The sequence below is a fragment of the Dysidea avara genome, chromosome 1 (genome assembly GCF_963678975.1).
Source record: "Dysidea avara chromosome 1, odDysAvar1.4, whole genome shotgun sequence".
In the NCBI taxonomy this organism is placed as follows: domain Eukaryota; kingdom Metazoa; phylum Porifera; class Demospongiae; order Dictyoceratida; family Dysideidae; genus Dysidea; species Dysidea avara.
In genome coordinates, this window is record NC_089272.1 from 58,892,359 (window position 1) to 58,914,786 (window position 22,428).

At 37.5% G+C, this 22,428-nt stretch overlaps 1 protein-coding gene and 1 long non-coding RNA gene across 3 annotated transcripts in view; one reads left to right on the forward strand and one right to left on the reverse strand.

The window, feature by feature from the left end:
- Window positions 1-1,607: 1,607 nt before the first annotated feature.
- LOC136251257 (uncharacterized) lies at window positions 1,608-2,274 on the reverse strand. Of its 2 annotated transcripts, none has more exons than XR_010698990.1 (3): window positions 2,132-2,274; window positions 1,944-1,987; window positions 1,608-1,889 (listed from the first exon to the last, which is right to left on the reverse strand). It is a non-coding gene; the product is annotated as an uncharacterized lncRNA (long non-coding RNA). The 2 variants fall into 2 exon arrangements; XR_010698988.1 differs by having other exon boundaries at window positions 1,938-1,987.
- Window positions 2,275-9,272: 6,998 nt separating this feature from the next.
- LOC136238102 (uncharacterized) overlaps window positions 9,273-22,428 on the forward strand; it is a 123,531-nt gene continuing 110,375 nt past the window's right edge. Inside the window, exon 1 of the mRNA XM_066028434.1 lies at window positions 9,273-9,406. Within this exon, the coding sequence (XP_065884506.1) occupies window positions 9,353-9,406 (54 nt within the window). The 5' untranslated portion in view covers window positions 9,273-9,352. The remainder of the gene's footprint in view (window positions 9,407-22,428) is intronic.

Below are 22,428 nucleotides of genomic sequence, written 5' to 3' on the forward strand. Positions count from 1 at the left end.
CGTTGGTGTCGAAGCGATCGATTTTCCTCACGAATTTCGCCTTTGTATGCAGTGAAGAAGGGCGAGTAAACGACAAACGTTCCCAATAATCGATTCCCCTGTTCATGGCGAACACGATGGTGAAAAGTGTAGCTCCGTACCTCAATCCGTTGGAAAGTTACAGTAAGCGTCTGTAATTTATTTTTTGCAGTGCATATCGATTTTTCTGTTGTTGCTACTTTGCAGTGGCGGATCTAGGATTTTTCAAAGGGGTTTCTGAAAGTTGATGTAGCTGAATAATTAAGGCATCTGATGACATTTCTCCCGAAAAGTTTGAGATTTTAGAAGTTCTGAGATCGGATTTCAGACTATTTTTAGTCAGTTAGCTACCAATTGCAATAAATCCAATGCCCTATAATTAGCTATAGTGTTTACAGTTTAAAGGCTTTAAACTGTGAACACTATAGCTAACTATAGAGCAAATATGGTGACCACAAGCTGTAGCTTTGATTGCTCTATTAGAGTAGTCTCGCGTGGCCAGACCGCTTTTTCTCCGTCACGGCGCTTATCGATTAGAGATTATAAGCGCCTACTCCGAAAAAGGGTCTGGTCCAGAATCAATACGTAAACTCGTTTTCACACCCCAAGCAAGAGCTCGGGGTGTTTAATCAACTTTCGTCATAAAACGTATACTTCCTTTTACAGTTCAAGCCACGTACGCACTGGAAATGCCATGAACGATTGCCGGTAGAGTTGATGAGAGACACTGAAGCTGGTTTTCTAAGGCTAAAAAGGACACGGGTTGATTCCTTGCTCAGTTCGCCTTTAGCCTTTTTGTTTTCACAAGGAATCGATCCGTGACCCTTTTAACCATAGAAAAACAGCCTCAGTGTCTCTCATCAACTCTACCGGCTATCGTTCACAGCATTTCTGGTGCGTACGTGGCTTGACATTTAATAGGAAATATACGTTTTATGACGAAAGTTGATTAAACACCCCTAGCTCTTGCTTGGGGTGTGAAAATGAGTTCCTGAACCAGACCCTTTTTCGGAGTAGGCGTTAATAATCTCTAATCGATAAGCGCCGAGACGGAGAAAAAGCGGTCTGGCCACGCGAGACTACTATTAGAGTAGTTACTTGACTGCTCTATTGGAGTATCTCGATCGTTTTTAATGCATGCAGTGGGAGATGAAAACTGAAGTGTTGCTGAGGGTTTAATAGCTATAAATGGTGTTAATGAAGTGCAACTGCATACATGCTACTGAAATACAGTGATATAATTGTTTGCTATGACAAATTGTCAGTGCAACAATGTTTATATGTATTTAGACTGCATGCCACTGAGCTAAATTTAAAAGGGGGTTTCTGTCGAAACCCCAGAAACCCATGCATCCCGATCCGCCACTGCTTTGGAGGGCTGTAACTCCCAAAGCTATTGGCACATGAAGCTGAAACTATGCCAGTAGGTACACTTGGCTAAGTAGATTATAAATATTTAATAACCAGCAGTTCGAAGAATATGCGATTATGTCCTGTTTCCACAGATCCGGTCACTTATATGGTTATATATATATATATTTGTTAATGTACAAACTCAATCATGAGTATATATTCGTACATATATATGTAGTTAGCTACTTATTTACAAATTTATATAATTGTTAAATAAATCAAGAGATGGAGCTTGGATAATATGATCATCTAGTTGGTTCCATAATTTTATTGTAAAAGGAAAGAAGGAGTTCATATAAGCATCTACCCTTGTTGGCAACTGCAGAAATCTTTGATGGTGACCTCTAGTTGTGGTTAGAGTCTTTAAAGGAAGCAGCTGCCATTGAAGGAAACTAACACTGCAAATGTTGTACACTGACAACCTGTAGAACTAAGAGGTCCGACAAGAAACTGCACCTCTGAAGATTAGGTGATAATACAAAATCATAAGACCAGATCATGCATACTCTTACTGTTGATGGCTGATGAACTGTATCCTCTCGTCATCCGCCATAAGCTGAGATAACATGTATAAAATATGTAATACGTACACAGCAACACCAAAGTTGAATCATTTACAGGCCATTGTCATACATACACAATAAACAATTTAATACGACTAATCCTATCGTACAAGCTATCATTTTTGTCTAATACTTACTCATCTCAGTAGAACTGTTTTTGATCACTGCCACCGTAGGAATTGTGCACCATGCCTTCACTTCAGGGGCGGATCCAGACTTTTTAAAAGGGGGGTTCCACTCTAGAATTGCAACTTCATCCTAGCTGTAAGTGAAAGACCAAAAAAAAAGTTCACCATTTCCTGACAATAGCTGCCCCTCACCATAGACGCCCTCACCAACTATATTTCCTTACTGATTCATAACTACATTCATAGCTTGCTACATTACTCCTCTTAAAGAATACTGTGACTGCTTTATTAGAGTATTTTGATCTTGACTGCTCTATTAGAGTATCTCGAGTGAGAGAGACTCTTTCAAAAGGGGGGTTCCATGGAACCCTTTGAACGCCCCTGGATCCGCCCCTGCACTTCACCACTACAGCCAGCAGGGATGTACAGTTGTGGTCCATAACTATCATCGTGCGGAGCATGGCTCATTGGACGATGGCGCCGATCGCGCATACTCTCTCTCTGGCCGCGAGATACACCGTGATGACCACTCACATTTACAACCTTTGATACAACAATAGCAACAAATATGGCGACTTAATTGTATATGCTACGCATGCGCACACCACTGACCCCTTCAATTTTAAACAAGCATTGCTACGAACTTTTGCAGGTGTGCTAACTGTGCAAGAAAATCTGGATTTGTATGACCCTTAGAAAGAATTGATTGAATAATTAATTTTTCTGGTATTATATGCTTTGCGTATGAAAATATGTGCATATGAAATTATGACAACAAAGCTAGCTATAGTGATTAACAGAAGTGTACTTATTATAAAATCATCATGACTTTGTTTGATATTCTTAAGTCACGTACTGTCTGTATAAACAAAAGTCCATGAATAATGAGATGGCGAAGCTAAAAAGTTATCACATTTATAGTTAAGTAAACAAAGCCATACAAAGAATGTGTATTAAACTAAAGTATAATCTGTTTCCCATAACATAAGATGGGGTTGATACTAAAGTATAAGATAGTTAGTATAATGCAAGACTATACTGAGATTATTTGTATAAGCTATTAGATATACCATCTTATATTCCTCTTTCTTCACAGTGTAGAACATCCCCACACTATCTTCCACCTTCCTTTAAAATGCAAGTTTAGGTATATAAACTGTCATGTTATTGGTGGTGTGCATGGTTTCTTCTCAACATCCTGTCAGATTTATTCAAATCAATAAACACTATAAGTTAGCTATGTATGTAACATAGCTATATTTAGCTGTGAAATGGGCTGACAATATACGTAGCATAAATTGACTAATAAAATGCACCAGTTTTGCTAATTTATAATAATCACCAGAAACAGCAAGTAAGTACCTGGTCTACATGCAAGGAGCTGGTGAGTAAGAGACAGAAAACTTTGTACATAAGTATATCCATAGCAACTTTCTAGTATATGTAAATTTGTAACACATACGTACATAGCATACAGCAAAAAGAACATGTGGATGTCTACGTAAATACCTACCAACTGTCTCTACCATGTTTACTGAATATATAATTCCATTTGGTCAATCACAACAGATCTGAAAGCAAATGTGCCTTGATTAAAAAGTCTAGCTTCTATATCACTTGTAGTTGTTTCAAATAAAACCGTGGTTGAGTAGGGGTATCACAATAGTTACGAGTGATGCAACCAGATCCGTCCCACAATGGGTCATTGAAGTAAAAATTCCAGCAGCTCCTGATTCACTTTAATAGTTAGTACTCACAAAAGGAGGGAGGAACCGATCCTCCACCAACAACATAATGGACAATTAGTGAAGCTTGTACGATTATCAAATCCTCCAAAAGTGAAAGTCCAAACTACCATAAGTGACCAGTAGTCTATCAGCATAGTATCCATCAATCGTTAGATTGAACTTGTAATATGCATAGAATGAATTTGTTTATCCCTTCTGATATCCTGTTGCTCTACAACACACCCTCTTGTAGCTCATTTCATTATTGGAGAAATTGGCAGAAGTGCAAGCGTTACTGGCATCACTGTAGTTTATCTCTTCTTGCCTTCCACTAGGACAACTTCCCCCTGTACTGACATCATTGTTTTTCACCATCCACTTACACCAGCACATGTGGAGATGAAGCTATTAGCAATTTGGTTAATAGTTAATATTTTGGTTACTAGGAAAGTCTGATACTTTGTCATAAAATGACCCTAAAAATCTCCTGCATAGAGGGATGTAAGTATCCTAATTTGCTTGACAAAGGTGATGATTCTCGGTAGTCCATAGTATGAAAAAATATTTTGTAGTATATACTTCTACGTATCATTATTGAAGGTTCAGTGAAAATAGGCTAACCTGAATGATATAATTGATATCACATCCTGTCATAGGTCCGAAAAGTAGTGATAAGATTCTTTCTTCACTAGTCACTGCTAGTGACATCTTTATAATGCTATGCAAATCTTATGAAGGATATTACATGTTACCACATTAAATATTTGTCATAATGTACACATCACAATCTCTTCTGATCATTCCAACATAGTGATGGTGATTGATAGTATAATCTCTGTCCTGCTACACACAAGAATTTGTGAATAAAGTGATCAACTGGTCATAATCACAGCGCTGTTATAAATCTTCATGGATTGCAGATTCTATTCCTATGGCAGGCAGGAATGTGTCTATACCACATATTATTGTTTAGTATATGAAGTACCATGATCTTTAAGTCACGAATACTCCCAGGTAAAAAAAATTGCAAGAATCTTGCTAATCTTGCATCAAATTATTGCATAAATATTACTAATTATTTGACTTGTGCAAGTAAAATGGTCCTTTACTTTCACAATTCTTGCAAGATTTAATGCGACCTTGCAAGATATTGCATGATTTTGTAAGTTTTTTATCTGGGCTGTATTACATATCTACTGCCTTTCTATTTGCACAATTATTGTGTAATTATAATGCAGATGTTCAATACCATAATATGCGTATTTTGTACCGTACGCGTATGGTATGTACCATACGAGTACGGTACGATTTTCCGTACCATACGCGTACGGTATAGGCATACGCGTATGGTACGTACCATATGCGTATTATGCCTTTTCTCAGTGTCTTCTAGCCTTGCCATCACCTAGCTACAATGGGCTATCTTTACAAGCATTTCTAGCTTTGCACTGCTTGTGCAAAGCTAACAACTTGACAAATGAACTTTGTAAGTGTTATCAGTTGTGCAACATGGCCCCTCACTGTCTTTGCATCTTTATCTATTATATACACTCTTCTTCTTTTGATGATCCAATTTATGTTTGCGTACTTTTCTTGTTTGTACATACTGTAAGTAGTACCACCACTCACATTCATCACACTGGACCTACAGCACAAATTAACGTGGATATTGTTAACTTTAAAGAGTATAGCTATACATTCAGATAATTAGAGTAGCTAAACACATTGTCCCATCCACAATAAGTAGTGAGTGGTTACAACACACTTAACAATTAAACAATGCCAGATAATATATATATATACATAAATTCGTTACTGAAATATTCATTAGAACTCATAAACTCACCATAAAATCTCTGCCATGTTATGTTTTCCTCACACTGTTAAAATGAAGAGTAACCACAACTCTAAAGGAGTTCCCAGTGTAGGGAGGATTTAACACCCCTGGAGAATAACCATTACTCTGAAGGAGTAACTGGGGAGTAACACATGCTCTGATAGTGGTGTCACTTACTCTTCACAGTAATGGTTATTCTCTTCAGAGTGTTGGTTACTCTCCATGGGGTGTTAAATCCTCCCTACACTGGGAACTCTTCAGAGTGGTGGTTACTCTTTATTTTTAACAGTGCAGTAGGCAATGTGCATGCCTCATTCAATAGCAAAGATTCAGTTTAAAAAGAATTTTTTGCACATGCAATTAATTATGCTAATAATGCTACGCTACAGCTAGATTTACATTAATTTGCAAACTGGAATATTGCTTTCTCTACAGTAAAATCTCTTTGCTACCTCCCTCGATGTTATTGTATCAGAATTCTCCAGATCTTCCTCTGTTTGAGCAATCATTACATTGTACTTCTCAAGCTCATCTGATTAAAATTGTCTGCTCAACACTCCTTTAGTGCGTGCCATCAGGCATAAATATCCATTTTTAAGTGGAAGCTATAGTGTACTAACAAATTAAAGCTAAACAATAGATTATGTAACAACAATAGAATAAAATATTTAATGAAATAATATACATATAATATTATAATGTGACCGTAAAAAATTGGCTATATTTTCCAATGGATGCAAATTAATTAATATGGCTGCTATCACATATTGTGGGTATTGTTCTATAATTGTAGGGAAGTGTAGGCTCTTGGGCAAATCTTTTATAAGCAGAACAGACCACTGTATATAATATTATTCATCAATAATTGAAAGCACACAATAACAACTATAACTCTTACAACTACAGCACACAATATTAATATTACAAGTATTTACATCATGTCACATCATTACATTACATCATAAACTCTATTACAGGTATGAAGGAGGAGTAGCATTATGTAATAATGGCCTGATTTTGAATTTTCATTATATCAATTAAACAATGGATCATGAATCCAATAGGAAGTAATATATGTGTAGCAATTGCAGCCACAATGTACTGCGTGGAAGAAGAAATAAAAATAAAAATTTACAATGCGTTTTCAGTGTATATGGTTGCTATGCAACAGCTAGATAATTAACTTGACTATTCTAAAGAACATACATTACTATAGTATACCAGCTTGTGTACTTTCAAACTAATATATAGCATTTCTACTGTGGAGAAAAAAAAGCACTTGTGCATTCAGGAGTAGAAGGGTAGAATGTGACAGCTTATTATCAAAGTCAACCACTCATCATAGTATTATTGTGAAATATTACATCATCTGCAGTTTCACAATTGGTGTAACATTCCTGGAATGTCAACAATCTACAAACAGTACACAACACTATTAGTCAGTCAGCAACTTACTGCTTTCCAATCCGAAACATTGTTTCAAAATGTATAATAAACCTATATCACCAAGCCTGGAGTTTGATTGTGGGTTTAATTTCACTCAGCTGAAGCTACCTTAAGATATGTATGGGCCCCCACTGATTATCTTTTTCATCTCTCTACTGTTCACTGGATTAATCTAATGGAAATTCTATGAGTTAATGTTAATCAAGAGTTTTTCTCTTGGTTGATGCAAATTGGTTACTTCATTGATACAAACATACTGGCTTTGTTCATCGACTTGAACTGTCACTACAATAAATGTGTTTTTGTGCAAATCACGCACACACACACATCACATACTTCACTGAAGTATGTGATGTGTAGGAGATGATGGTTCACATTTGCTAACTAATGGACAAATGGGTTCATATTTGCTAACTAATGGACAAATGTGGACAATCATCTCCTACATATCACATACACCACAAGAGTACATGCTATGTACAGCACATTTAGGGCATACCACATAATTATACACGAATACACATTTTATTGTAGTGTGTCTGTGTAATGGCTTAGCACAAAATAAGTTTATTTATAGCACATAAAAATTGATGCTTTTCTATACATCCTACTACCTCTAAATGATAAAGGATGCCATGTACACTAATATACAGTCACACTGCTTGTCTTGTGTGCTTCACACACTATATCCTGAAAGTGTGCCTGCACCCAAAGGGTGTACTGCTGGTTAAGTGTGCTATGACCACCTCAGTTTTAACAGTGTATGGGTTTGCATCATGCAGTAAAGCAAATTATATCTTAATTACAAAATACATCTCAGTTCTAGAGAATAGAATAGCTAATCAGACCAAAATATGATTGCTCTATAGAGGTATATATACCTAGCTAGCTCGATCTTGACTGAATTACAGAAACTGCTAAGAGACTAGCCGGACCCCTTCCCACTCCCTCTTCCCCAAAAAGAAATGAAAGCAGAGTGCCATCCGGCATAGTCAATAGGTACGACAGTGTAAAAACCTTCTGCTTGATATATATACAAAGCAGGTTAGCTATAGCCTATACTCAGATGGTACGATTTTCCGTACCATACGCGTATGGTTGTACCGTACGCGTATACGCATATGGTATGTACCATACGCGTATGGTACAAAATACGCATATGGTATAGAACAGCTGCAGATAATGCTATAATACTTACTAGTGTCAGTAGTCTGAATTATCTTGTTACTGCTCTATTCGGGTATTTGTGCAAACTCTTACTGCCTTTTCTGAAACAATTTCCTCATACTTTACCATTTTGTAAACTTCAACTTGTGGTATAGGTAATCTCTTTACCAGATCTTTACACCTTCAGAGTTCAATGTAGCTTTTAGCTAAGTATTGTGTAGTCAGTGGGGTTGTATTATGCTGTTTTAGTTAGAACTTTTGATATCGGTAAAATAGTTTGACTGCAAAATGCATGGATATATAAAATATACAACTACACATGTGATTGTGAAACTTCACTTGAGTAATCCCAAGTTGCTTGTCTGTGATACTCCATTAACTATAAGGACAAGGGTATAATATTATGCAGTAGCTAGGCTGTGAATCTATGACAAAATAAACTTGGGACACTATATAGACAGTTACTTGAAATCTCTGAAAATTGATGTAAAGTTCCGTATATTTCTTGTATACTTCGGTATTTGCAGCGTCACGTATGCCGTCCAGCATCCCTACAAGTTTACAGAGAACTTGAAAAGGAATTCCGCGTATTTCCGTATACTTCGTATCACGTGATGCTATTAATTAGGATATCTAAGAGATTTCAAATGCTCTGAAATCTTGAAATCTTTCTATAAATGCTTGAAATCTTGCAATCTTGTACAGGATTTTTCGGAGTTGTGGATCCCTTGTTCCAAATCTCTTTTATTAAGCTATTAAACTCTTTCTTTTAACACTCAGATATTGAAATGTCTCTTAGTATAATATAGACCCTATGATTTCATTATTCTTCCTGCTGACTTAACTGACTGCTCAATAAAAATAAAACCACATGTTGTGTATGAGTCAGCGTTTTGGTAAAAGGAGGTGCGGTAAAGTATTTCCTGTCACACCCATTATTTCTGACAAAATATGCATGTGGGTAGGGTTTCTGTTTCAATGTTTACAATCATGTGATAGCTATCTTAGATGCTATCTTAGACTTAGATACTATAATATGATTTATAATTTAAAATGATGGACTCCGAAGCACACTCAGAATCTTTCCCTAAAAGAAACCTTAATAAAGTGAGCAATGTAGTTGTCTATTAATTTTATTGTTACTTAGTAATCCTCATTACTGAGGAACCGTACCTGTTGCTGCGCAATGGATGCTCTAGAGGATGAATTAGACATCGCTATACTTAACTGTAGGCCCAGGTTATTCATGACTATCTAATCATCACTGACATCTAACTTCCAGCTTGAGAATATCACAAAGAAGTGGAATTGACTTATACAGTATAGCTATGGGTAACGTAGCTACTGTACTTAGTGTACAAAGCAACAGCTGGACCAATCAGCGATCTATGTACAGGTAGCTAAATTAAGCTTTAGGCTAAGAATTTCACGTGCTGTATTATTGCATATAGAGTCTATACAGACTTTTTTGCTTCTGTTTGAACACTTGCGTATTGCGATATTAAACGTATTGTGTCACGTGGTTCACTCAATACTCAATTCAAACGGAAGCAAAATGAAAGTCTGTATAACTATATTATAGTTTTGCACTATGACGCGTAAAGGAGTTTCACTCAGTACAGCGATAAATTTATCGGAACTGAGACATTCAAGATTGAAATTGTAAGCCACTAATGAAACTTGCCGATATCTTCATTTGCGTAATAATAGCTATGCCTGGTTAAACGTAAAAGTATATCGATAAAGTTGTGCACCAGTAGTCTACTATAGCACAGATTATACCCGCTTAGTGCACTTCGTAATCACTGTAGCCGCAGTGAAAGCATGATGCAATCGAAAGAGATGCTTACTTTATAGGATGTGGTTAGTAATGATTTCATCATCAAGCCACATCAATCAATTAGTTGTAGAGTAGTTTGTATTGTAGCTGTATTTTGTGCTTTTTCCCTTTATATAACACTCACGTGAAAAAAAAATTTATTGCGTAAACAATAATTATTATTGATTATTCTTTTTTTAATGAAAGTAAAGTTATATACAATGTACAAAATGAACCGGTATAAGCACTGGTAATATACTACTATTTATTACCTAACTACTACCTATATACTTATTAATAGCTAGCTACATACTTTACTTAACCAGTGTCAAAGCAGGAAATTCGTCCTCAGCAGTAAGCAATTACTGGCAGAGTATCATTTTCGCATTGTACCTCCACAAAGCCACAGACAGTTGCTGGAGAAGTTGGCACCTAGCAAACTTTCGAGGCAAACCGTTGATAGGGCATATGGTGACCAAACACCAAAGGTCTCACATACAAGAGGGATAAAATATCCTCCGTTATCAGTCACAATTGAGTGTCTTTAACTATCTCTCCAACAGAAGCAGCCACCCCAGCCTGAGAAGAAACAGAATATATGACAGTTTACTGAGTGGTATTCCTGACGGAGAGATGAATAGGCAGGACAACCAAGATGGAAATCAGGGTGGTATATGTCACCAGGACGAGATTGGTCAGATGAAATGCCTTGTTCCCTAAGAACACCAGGGTAATCTTGGAGCAAGGCATGGTGCACAATAGACACTAAAGCATTATGATGCTGGATCCTCAAGGGGCCATGAGAGCACCCCAGCAGATGATCACCAAACTGGTCAATCACAAGTACAGAGAGGTAAAGAAGGGAACAAAGGAATGCCAAGCCACATCAGTAAAGCTAATAGTAAAATCATGAGGAGGAATAGCTAGACCCAAAGCAGGCCGTGGCAGTGCTTTAAGCCAACCACTGCTGGTGCCAGAAGAATGTGATAAAGCATGCAGATATGCTTCATCACAAATAGTAGAACTGCTTACAAGCTGTTTGAAAAGTGAATCATCTAAATCAGTTTGAAGGTCATTTTGAGATGAGTTATGCAACACAGAAACATACAGTATCTTCAAAGAAAGCGCGAGGGAACATTCCTCTCCAGGAAATGGCATAAAACATCAAAAGTTTCCACTAAACGTGACACTAAAATATGGGCAGAATTACAGGATCCCACAAGCAGAATGCTCAGATTCACGTAGGTCCAAGCCTCCTAACCTAAATGGCAAAGTGGCTTTTGTCGAACTACTATCAGAAATGCGACAACACAAAATTCTACTAAGGTATTCCCGTAAAGTAAGGTCAAAACGTGAGGGAAAGGAGCCCAAAGAGGAAAATGGCACACAATGTTAAAGGTGAGTGACCTTGCAAACCTTAGGACAGCTCCTAAGCAGATGCAACTCTACTTGAGGGTCCTCGAGATCAACCAATTTATCTTGATCATGAATTGCAACTATTTTATCAAATTGAACACTCAAAAAGGCATCAAAACTGTGGAGGTCCTCAAATACGGGATCCAAGGAGCTCCAAATCACTGTTTTTGGGGTTAATACGCTTGATTGCAGGATGAAAGTTAGTAAAAGGACTGTCACCAGAAGGCCAGTATAGTTCACACTTGGATAGATTGATGTAAAGACCAAAACTGGGACCTGACTCGGTAAAATCTGAAGTACAGTAATGTGTGAAGACAAGATCTAGTACCTATAAAAGTGCCATCATCTAAATACCACAGATTAAGGAGACATGTTTAACTATAAGAGATGGAATGAAGAAATTGCACCAACACCAAAGAAAAAAGTATGGGACCAAGAGGATCTCCCTGTTGGACACCTGTCGAAGCATAGTGCATAGATAATACACTACGTACACGTAGTATATAATTATTATCTATGGTCGAAGCAAGAATACGCCCATTGCCAAACTGCAGCTCAGCAGGATGATTGTGGCACCAATACACCCAGGGGGAATCTCTGGAAACTTATTACATACACCATCAAGAAAAGCTAAGCGATTACGTTCATTAAATGCATTCTTCATGTCTATTTTGAGTAGGGCCAGAGATTCATCAAATTGGGAAAGAGAATGATGGACAGCATGGATAGCTGCCTCAACACCACCTGGGATACCAACACCCATTTGCATATGGTAGGAGAAGTCAGAGAGAAAGGGATGAGCAAATTGACAACACAGACCACTGGCAAGGTGACAGAGAATTTCATCAACTGCAATAGGATCAACAGGAACACCCCCATTCTTTTTCAGAAGAGCTGTTAAAGGGGCATCGCACAACTTAGGGGCAAGCAATGGAGAAGCTTTTCCAGAAAACAAAAAGTTCATCAGATGAGTGAGTGTGTTAAGGCAAAGCTCGGCAGAAGGTGCAGTGTGGCCACTGACTACATCAAGAAGGTGTTGTGCCCGTAAACCAGAGGCACCGGGGCTGGTACCGCAAGGAAAGCCCTACAAACATTTTAGTACAGCAGATTCATTTACAACTAAAGAAGCAGTCTTGGGGGCCGAACAAGAAGGTGGATCAGAGACAGGATGTTGCTGAAGTAGCTCTTGAAATGCCAAATCATCATTCTTATCAGCCACACTGGTTTAAGTAAGGGACTGCACAGCATTACTGTGCCTACCTTCATGTGCCTAGAACAAAGTTCGAGAAATACTCTGCTTTGAAGACTCCCAGGGAAATATATCTTGCAAGGTTTCCAAGATTCTTGTAAGAAAAGGGACATTTTCAGTGTAAGATTCTTGAAAGCGTGCAAGATTAGTGCACGTTTCTTGCAAGAACAGTGCAAGGATCTTGCACTGCAAATCTTGCAAGTCTTGAAAGATGTTTTCCTGGGCTGAATACCATGCCGATTGGAACAAGAGACATGTACATTCTGTAAATCATCTTTTAGAACTTTCCGAAGATTATACAAACCATCGGGCTGAGACCAGAGATGAAGGCGGCCTAGCAAGACAAAAGCTAAAATAAAACGTTGGTGGCACTGATGAAGTGGTGGCATATGTAGTGCCAGTTTAGCAAACAGAAAAAGACACATAAAGCCCCAGACTGAAGAAATTGCATTTTGAACTTGGTAGACAAGACTCTAGCTAGCAAAGAATGGACACTGTGGGGAAGCAATTGATCTTGGCTTTCCTGATGAAGTTGCCTAATTACGTAAACAATATTATTGATCTTCAAGAGTTTCTTGATGAAATTGCCTTTAAGGTGACATGAGAGATTAAGGTATTAAGCTTCAGGGTAACTAGTGTATTCTTTTCTTATAGGTCTTTTAATTCAATGTTGGCAATACAAAGTTGAAAAACACATACAGTCAGTCAGTTATTTAAAGCCTGGCCTTGCTAACTGCCAGGGAAATATCACTAGCAGCCAGCTGTGGTTTGCCAGATGAAGAATGTGCACCCCTTACTCTCAAGCACATGATCAAGGATCGTAGGAGTGAAAAACTTTAAAAACTGCAACAAAGCCAATACATTGTTTAACCGTATGACTGGTTCAACTTATTTGACAGTAGAGAAGTTAAATGTTTATAGAAAGTTGTGGTGATTGGCCCCATGTCACCAGCAACAGAAAAAACAAGTGGTGTGAAAGTACCTAGTATAGTCTCTCATTACCAGGCCACTATTTCATTAAGCAAATTGTCGTGTTTTTTGTGGGATGAGATACCATGTTTTTCAGGTTTCTTTTGAAACTCAAATTGGAGAACATCACATGCACACATTCATGTGCAATTATTTGAATTTTGTGAAGGGAATTCAGTGAAGGGAACACCATACAAAGCTTCTAAATAACTTCTTCTCCACCAGAAAGAGACTTTTATTTAAAGACGTTCTCCAACTTGGGATCCATTCTCTAGCACGCAATTATGCACATGCTCACACCCTGAGATCATGTTTATGCTTTAATTTTTTGCGAGTAATCTGAAAAAACACAGTATAAAACAAGTTTTTTGCTGACTGACACATGATGTCCGTAGCTTGTAGAAATCTCTTCTCGTGACTTGTGGCAAGACCTGCATTTAACTGGTCAGTGATTGATGAAAAACTGTTTTCTTTAATGTCCACTGTATGTGAAGCTCTGAATTGTGATGTTATTTCTACCGATGAAGAGGCTTTGACTTTTGAGAATTTAATTTGGAGTGCACCTTCAAGAATCTGGTGTCATACCATAGGAAACCAGTCGTGGCCCACACCGTGATAAGGCCATTATTCATTTGACCAAACGTCTTCGAAGAATGAAGTATGATTCGCAACGTAGTGGCTCTGATTTTATTACCTTGGTTCACGATTGATTGATCGATTTATATATTTAACCTCCACTTACACAATAAAGCATTGCATGCTGCAAAGAGAGACATATCACACCGTTCTTCTGTCAGGCAGGAACAGTCATTCCCTAGATACTCATGGAAGTTTGCTCAGGCTGCCTAGCTATCGACCATCTGAAAAAGTTGCTCCCAAGTTTTCAGATGACCAATGCCTTCGATATTTTGAGTCTGTAGTGTCGCCATCAACGTCATACAGTGGGTTTCCTGATTGGATCTCAGAGGTTTGGCATTTACCAGAATCTACATCTGAGTTTGATATGTCTGCTATTCGTCCAAGTGAAGTCAAGTGAGTTCTTAAGAGGTGCTCGTCAACTTCTGTCCGTGGTGATGATGGAATCACCTATTTTCATTTAAAGAAACTTCCAAGTTGTCACAACTTCTTGGCAACCCTGAATTTCAAGATTTGGTTACAATCTCACTCTGCTCCCCACTCCTGGTGCCAGAGCAAAACCATATTACTTTACAAAAAAGGGGATGCTAGTCTTCCTAAGAATTTTCGTCTAATTGCTTTGACATCTGTTGTTGGAAAACTTTTTTACCGAATCTTATCACTCTGTTTAGAGAAGTTTGCTTTATCAAAGAAGTTGATTGATTCTTTAGTTCAGAAGGGATTTCTTTATGGGATTAATGGTATGATGGAGCACATCTTTAGCGATTAGCCAACGCTAGATCCTCCAAGAAGACTATTGTTATGTCTTTGATAAATCTGAAGAATGCTTTTGGTTCAGTTTGTCATCAATATCTATTCATTGTTTTATGGTACTTGAATTTACCAAATGCCATAGTTTCATACATTGTTAGCTGCTACTCTGAACTTTCTGCCCATGTTTCTACAAATGATTGGAACGCTACATTACTTCACATTCACAGAGGAGTATTTCAAGGTGACTCCTTATCTCCTCTTTTGTTTAATTTAGCTATTAATCCATTGCTAGCTTACCTCTTAAAGTCTGGAGATTGTGGATACTCTGCTCAGCCAGCAAGTTTGCCCCCAACTGATGTCCCAATCTATGTGTTTTGTTCTGATCCTTCAGATGACTCACCAACTGGTTGGTATAGAGCTAGTGTAATTCTTATTACTGTGATGGATCATGTTGTTTACACTATGATAATGGTGATGTGGAGCAGTCAGTAGACCTGCATACAGTGGAATGATGCTATGCCGGCTGTTTCCGGAAACCTTACTGAACTGATAAACCAAGTGATGCTCAACTTTCAGCTCTCATTAGGGCTGCTGCTGCTGCTGCTGCAGAACCAAAGACTTGGTCTTCCTCATTACAAAAAGTGAAAGGTTTTGCTGAAGATTTAACGGTTATCTCCAGTAATGTGGACTCACATCAAGTAGTTCTCAAATCTCTAGTGTTGAAAGCAGAAGATATCTGTTTTGAATTTCAACCTGTTAAATGTGAGTCTCTTCATTTCAATGGTCGTCGTGTTGTGCCCTCCACACTGTTTTCAATGAATACTGGAAACACTGTTAACATCTGTAACATAGACTGTACTAGACAAAATCATCGGTGTTTCTCTGTCAGCTACATGTAAACTGGCCTCTGATAAAATGAAGCAGCACAATTTGATGTATCTACAGCGTGTCGATGATTGCTCTATCAGGGGGGAGTACAAAGTGTGGATCCTAAAGAATTTTGTGACATCTATCCTTCATTTTTACACTGCTATGGAACGATTGTCTATGACATTTATTCAGGCCTCTCAGTCATCAATGTTAAAACTTGTGAAGTGATGGTTAAACATTAATTCCTCATAACTGTACAACAGCAACGGTTTTTCACCCAGATTTTTTGGACCTTTCTTTTCTGCCACATTTTAAGGAGTCGGCTAAATTATCATTCATTCTAGCAAGTGAACATTTTGTTGACCCTGTGATTACTGGATTGCTGCAGCCTCTTTTGACTCCTGATTGTCAGGATGTTCCAGTAGCTGATTTTGATGCCTTGCCAGATGCCAAAGCTTCTGTATCCAATATCGGCTCTGCCACTTTAAGAACAACACCCACAAACACTTGTGGACCTGTCATGCCAACCACTGGGAGAACCAGCTTGAGTCACCAACTGTTCAAAATAAATCTTTGGACAAAATTACTTTGGAGCAACGATGTCCTCTATGGAGGAGGTTGATGTGTGGTTTGCCTGAAAAACAACTGTCTTTTCTCTTGCGTGCTGGGTGTGATACTCTCCCTACCCCTATGAACTTGGCTCAATGGAACATAATTGTAAGTCCAGTATGTCCTCTTTGTTACTCAAACCAGCCTACAACCAACCATATTTTACTGGTTGCTCTACTACTCATGATCAGGGAAGATACACCTGGCTCCATGACTCAGTCCTATAGGTTTTTGTTCATGGCCTACAGAAGAATGTACCGCTTTGCTATAAAGTTTATACTGATCTCTCTGGTTACTTGGCTAGCACTATATAGCCTGCCAAGCACTGTTCCACCAAGCTTCTAATCATCATCAAGTAGGCCTGATATAGTTTGATTTCGAACGATCACTTTATCATACTGGAACTGTCAGTTGTTACCATAAAGAACAACACTTTGCAGCTGCCAGCTCCAGGAAGGCTTTTGGCCCTTTACTTTCAGACCTTGAGCGTACTGGCTTACTTGTTGAAGTAGTCACAATTGAAGTTGGGTTTCTAGGTCACTTCCTGCCATGTACAAAAAATGTCAGAATTGTGGGATATTACGGAACTTTTAAGCTAATGTTGTAATTATATTTGTGTTGTAATTTATGATTTTGTCTTGCCACTGATCCCACTATCTGTGTTCAGGTAGTTGTGTACCCCTGAGTCTAGGCCACCCTTACCTTATATCATACCTTGTACCTATTCTAGTATGTTGTCATTATCATAACATTCACTACTGATATAAAGTGTGCATGGCATCATCACTAGGTTAAAGAATAGTTATTATTATTATATATTTTATTACTGTGCAAGACCTCAAAATAGAGGTACCAGGAAAATGTTAGTAAGTTATGCGTGAAAATTTGTTTTATAGATTTCACCTAGAAGACCAAGTGCTTTTATGAAACAAAATGCATCACCGTAATATATGCTGACACGAAGCACAATCTGACTTGAATATCTAACAACCCTCCCCATCCCAACAGTTTGCTAGTTTTGTGGGGTCGGCAATGAAAAAATCGATCCCCTGTGGATTATCTTGTAACTCAGAAGATGGAGCCTACCAATGGTATAGTTTTAAATGGTGGGTTCGGTAGGCACCATATGCCTTCCCTTTGGGATATAGCCGTGTCATAAATTTTGACTGATTTCGGCTCATATTCATGAAAATGGGCAGGGACATCTAGAATGTTGTCCAGTGATTTTTGGATTATTGGGTGAGGTGCTCTTACAGAATACTGGCACTTGCTGAAAAGGTGATTCGTTCAGTCGCTGTACTACAATTTTGCTAAAACGGCGCTTGACGGGTCTGCAATAAAAAAAACCAACCTACTGAACTCACGTAATGAAGTTCGAGGTTGGTTTACAAACTCCCAGGCACCTCTTCGGACCTTATTAAATGGAGCTTTATAGTGTTCACGTGCCAACGCCAGCTGATGTTCTCGCTCACGCTATGACTTAGAAACTCACAGCATTCATTTCCCCAAGAAGACACATCTGATTTCAATAGTATAATGACCACCATGTAATGTACCATTCATGGAAACATTTTGTTGTATAAACATTAGAAGTGTCACCTATAACTCAAGTATCAAAGATTCAAACACACTAGTTGTATGAAGGTAAGTTTTTGGGTGAGTTTGAGGCGAGCTAGGGTTGGCCCATTGAACTCACCCAAAAACTTACCTTTATACAGACAGTGCAAGTCATCATTATGTTTAACAGGCAAATGTCAGGTTAGCTTATGGTTAGGGTCGAGTTCAGCTTTGGTTTCTTCTTCACTAGTATGGGTTAGACTATAATTATAGTATTTTATATTTGTGACATTTATATAGTACAAAAATAAGAGGATTAGCCAGCAAGCACAGTTGGTGCAGTGGTAGAGCATGGGCATTCCAAACCTGGATGTGTGGGTTCAGGCCTTGGTCAGATCACGCACTTTTTTTCTTTGTTTCTTATACCTTTTTGTGTCACGAGTTTTTCTAAGTTGTTTTTTTTAAATAGCAATGACCGGCTAAATATCAACAGCCTATTAAAAAACCTGGCGAAGAAATTAAATGCGCGCTACGGAAACAGCAAGGGGAATCACCGTATTGTTACCCTACGGTTTTGATGTAGACTTGAGTAGGATCGAGTACCCAGAGTTGGAGGAGAAACTATAGTAGCTGATTTTTTCATTGCCAACCCTAGCAGTTTTGTATTGCAACTTTTGAGGCTCACATGAAACTCTAGACAAACTATCCAATTAACAAAATAGTTTTAAGTAGTGCTTATGAAGCGTTTCCGACCTCCTGTGGGTTTATCAATTGCGGGCGCTTATAGTATTAGTATAATTCTAATACTACAATCGTCCGCAATTGATATACCCATGCGCAGAAATAGTAGCCTAGTAATGCGAGACTGTACTAGTTACTTTGAAGCGAAATACCTTAATCTCTCGTGTCAGACCAGTAGACTCTGAAGCCAACTTATAATCTCAAGTTGGCGATAAGCCTCTAATATAGTGGCATGGCCTTGTGAGACTAGGTAGCTAGTACTTCTCACCTGATTCCACCCTGGTTATTGTACTGCATCTTGCAAATGCTGCAGAGCCTAGTGTGTAGTGCAGAGGGACCTCACTATTGCAAAGTGACATGGTAGCTATGCCTACACATGCCAGTATAATAATAGCTATGAAAAGTTATCATATAGCTAGTCTAGTTGGAGGTAAGTGCAATCAAACATAGCTATACAGATTACGTAAAATCTTACCAAGATTAAGTAATTATTACCAACTGGGCAATGCTTCCTCTCTCTGGCAAAATCGTAAAAAATACACAGGTTATTTTTTACCAGTCAGACTTCTTTTCTCTTGCGGGGTCAGGTCACGAGACTAGCTACGTAGGTAAACAGAAATTTCTGGTAACTTTTTCTTACACTAATTTTATGGCACAAGACTGCAGGGAGTGGCTGTTCCCTATTTAAACTCTGAATCTTGTAACTTACAATTAGAAGTAACTGTAGCATTATATTTTTGTACTTTCACCCTTGCCATGCCCCACACTGGTTTCTTTTTTTCTCTCTTTTTTTGAGCCAGTCTTTGTGGTCGCATGTGACCAAGGATTATCATGTATATAAGATTAGATGCTTATGGTAGCTATTAAAAGAAAACTGTTATTGTGGATTAAAGATTTCCTCAGTGAATGTTCACAACAGGTAGTTTTAAATGGTTTAGCTTCTCAATCCTTGACAATGTCTAGTGGGGTTCCTTAGGGCTCAGTTATAGACCTGTGTTATTTCTACTGTACGTTAATGACTTACCCGAGCAAGTAGAATGTAGTGTAATATCAGCATGTTTGCTGATGACACTAAGATGCGCACTACAGTTCAAGACATTGCAGATTCCAAACGACTAGCTACAGGCTGACTTAATTTCACTAGTAAAGTAGAAGGCATATGCTAAAGCAATGCAAAGTCTTGCTACTACAGTATCAAACAATCATTTATTAAGTATGCAATAGATTCATTTAACATCCTTTATAAACAGACATCCGATCACATATTGAGTACTGTGTCCAGGCTTAGAGGCCATATGTTAAGGATATAGATATGTTGGAGAAACTTCAGCACCGTGCTACTAAACTGATATATACTCCAATTAGCAAATCTATCTTATCAAGAACATATCCAGAATCTAAATTTTTTATTCACTATACTGTAGACAAGAGCATGGAGACTTGATTGAGACTTTTAAGATTCTAAAGCAACACCTACTCATGGATTCTATAAAATTGTTTACCCTGTCACCAATCAATTTTACAAGAGGACATGATTTCAAACTTTCTAAACCCAGATCCAAGCTCCTAGTAAGATCAAAGTATTTTACTGATCGTATAATTAATCAATGGAACTCTTTATCCTGTAATGTGATTAATGCCCAATCAGTTAATGATTTTAAGAACAAATTGGAAATGTTTTGGACAGAAATCTGATATGGAAATAATGACAGGACAATGGCCTATTAACTTGATTAATGTTGTTATTTTTCTTTTCTTGTCCATTAATTAAATAAATACTTGATGTATTATATTCTCTTATTTTAATAATGTGATGGTTTTCAATCAAATTGTATAACTAAAATGAAGAAAATACAACTACAGGGAAAGCGGAACAACAAAGAAATAATGACTACAGGAAAAGGGGAAAGTCATCATCACCACCTTGTAGAGCCCAATACTTTAAAATCGTTCTAGTATTATTCATCCCATAAACAAACAAAAAATTGTTGAGAAGTAAATTTCTTCTGGCTAATACCACTATGGGTGGTGCTATGATCAGCAATAGAATGAATAACCTAAAAGCAAAAGGTGTCCATATTCCCAACTAGTGGAATGAAATTACCTCCTGCCTTCTCCACAATAGCAAGGTGCTTCGCATCTTGCATCTGCCTGAAAGGTGTGAACATTGTGAGTGTTGACAGAGAAAAGTATCCTCTACAAAATAAAACTCAACCTTCACTGCTTGTTTTAATTTCTGCATTAGAGATTAATACTGACAGTTCATTATCCTTGTTTTAATAATACTTACAAGTAAGTAATTATTATTTTCATTATTATTTAAATGAGAGTAATGAAATATGATAAGAGAAGTCACCTGTCATACTATTATTCTCTAAAGCAGAAATTAACACAGGCGATGAAAGTTGAGTTGTTGGGAGGGTTACTATTACAAAATTGCTGTGTATAAAAGTAAGGTGTAGTGTTGAGGGTCAAATGGCTACATAGTTATTTCCTACAATACTGATAGATTAATATTCCGAATAACAAAATGCTACCTCCTTTGAGAGAACACTGTAGCCTAATAGATACATTATATGTGACCGTATTTAGGAAAATCAACCATATGGGCGCATTTGACATCTAAAATATTTAATGCTCAAATAACACGCTTTATAGTGCAATCTACTTTTCAATGATTGTAAGCCATTATCAATACCTTGAATTACCAGAAAATTGTTGAAATATTTTTAAAATAGTGTTTTGCTGTTAATAACAACCCACTAAACATAAAAATTCTAATTATTTCAGGCACACCCATATGGGTGATTTTCCAAAATTTGGTCACATATATAAAAGGCGTCAAAGTTGACATAGCACATGCATCATGGAATTTGTCTATAAACAGTTTGTTGCTAAGATTTTTACCAAAAGTCCAGATTATGCAGGTGTTCTTGTTTTCAAATGTCCCAATTGACAGATTCCATTGTATTGCCAAAGAATTTAACTTAATTTACTGAAGTAATGTGGTAAGAGGTTAATTGAGGATGTGACAGTGGTTGAATCACATAATATCAATTATATTTTTATCAATTGAGCCATTATTAACTATAGTAACCATTGCCTTGTATGCAAACAAACATAAAAGTGATTTTGGTGCAAGCTTCATAATAACAGTTAATGGTCACGCTCATGTAAGTATTATATATGATCTGATCAAATAACAGAGCTGCTGTTTTTAAGATTTAGTGTAGTTTACAGCAATGATAGTGTATGTTGTTAAACTTAATCAACATAAACAAGTATTGTAATGTATATAATGTGGTTTCAGCTTGCAATTGAGTGTTGTTTTTCACATTTGTTGATACAGTATAATAATATATAGTGGTTTCATCTGTCTTATTGTAAATAAGCGTGTAACAATTAATTTGAAGCCAAAAAATCATAATCATGCAGGTTTAGTCTACAGTAAGATTAAATACTCAAATTTCATTGGTTACTTATAGGTACTAAATCTTGTAGATCCCTTGT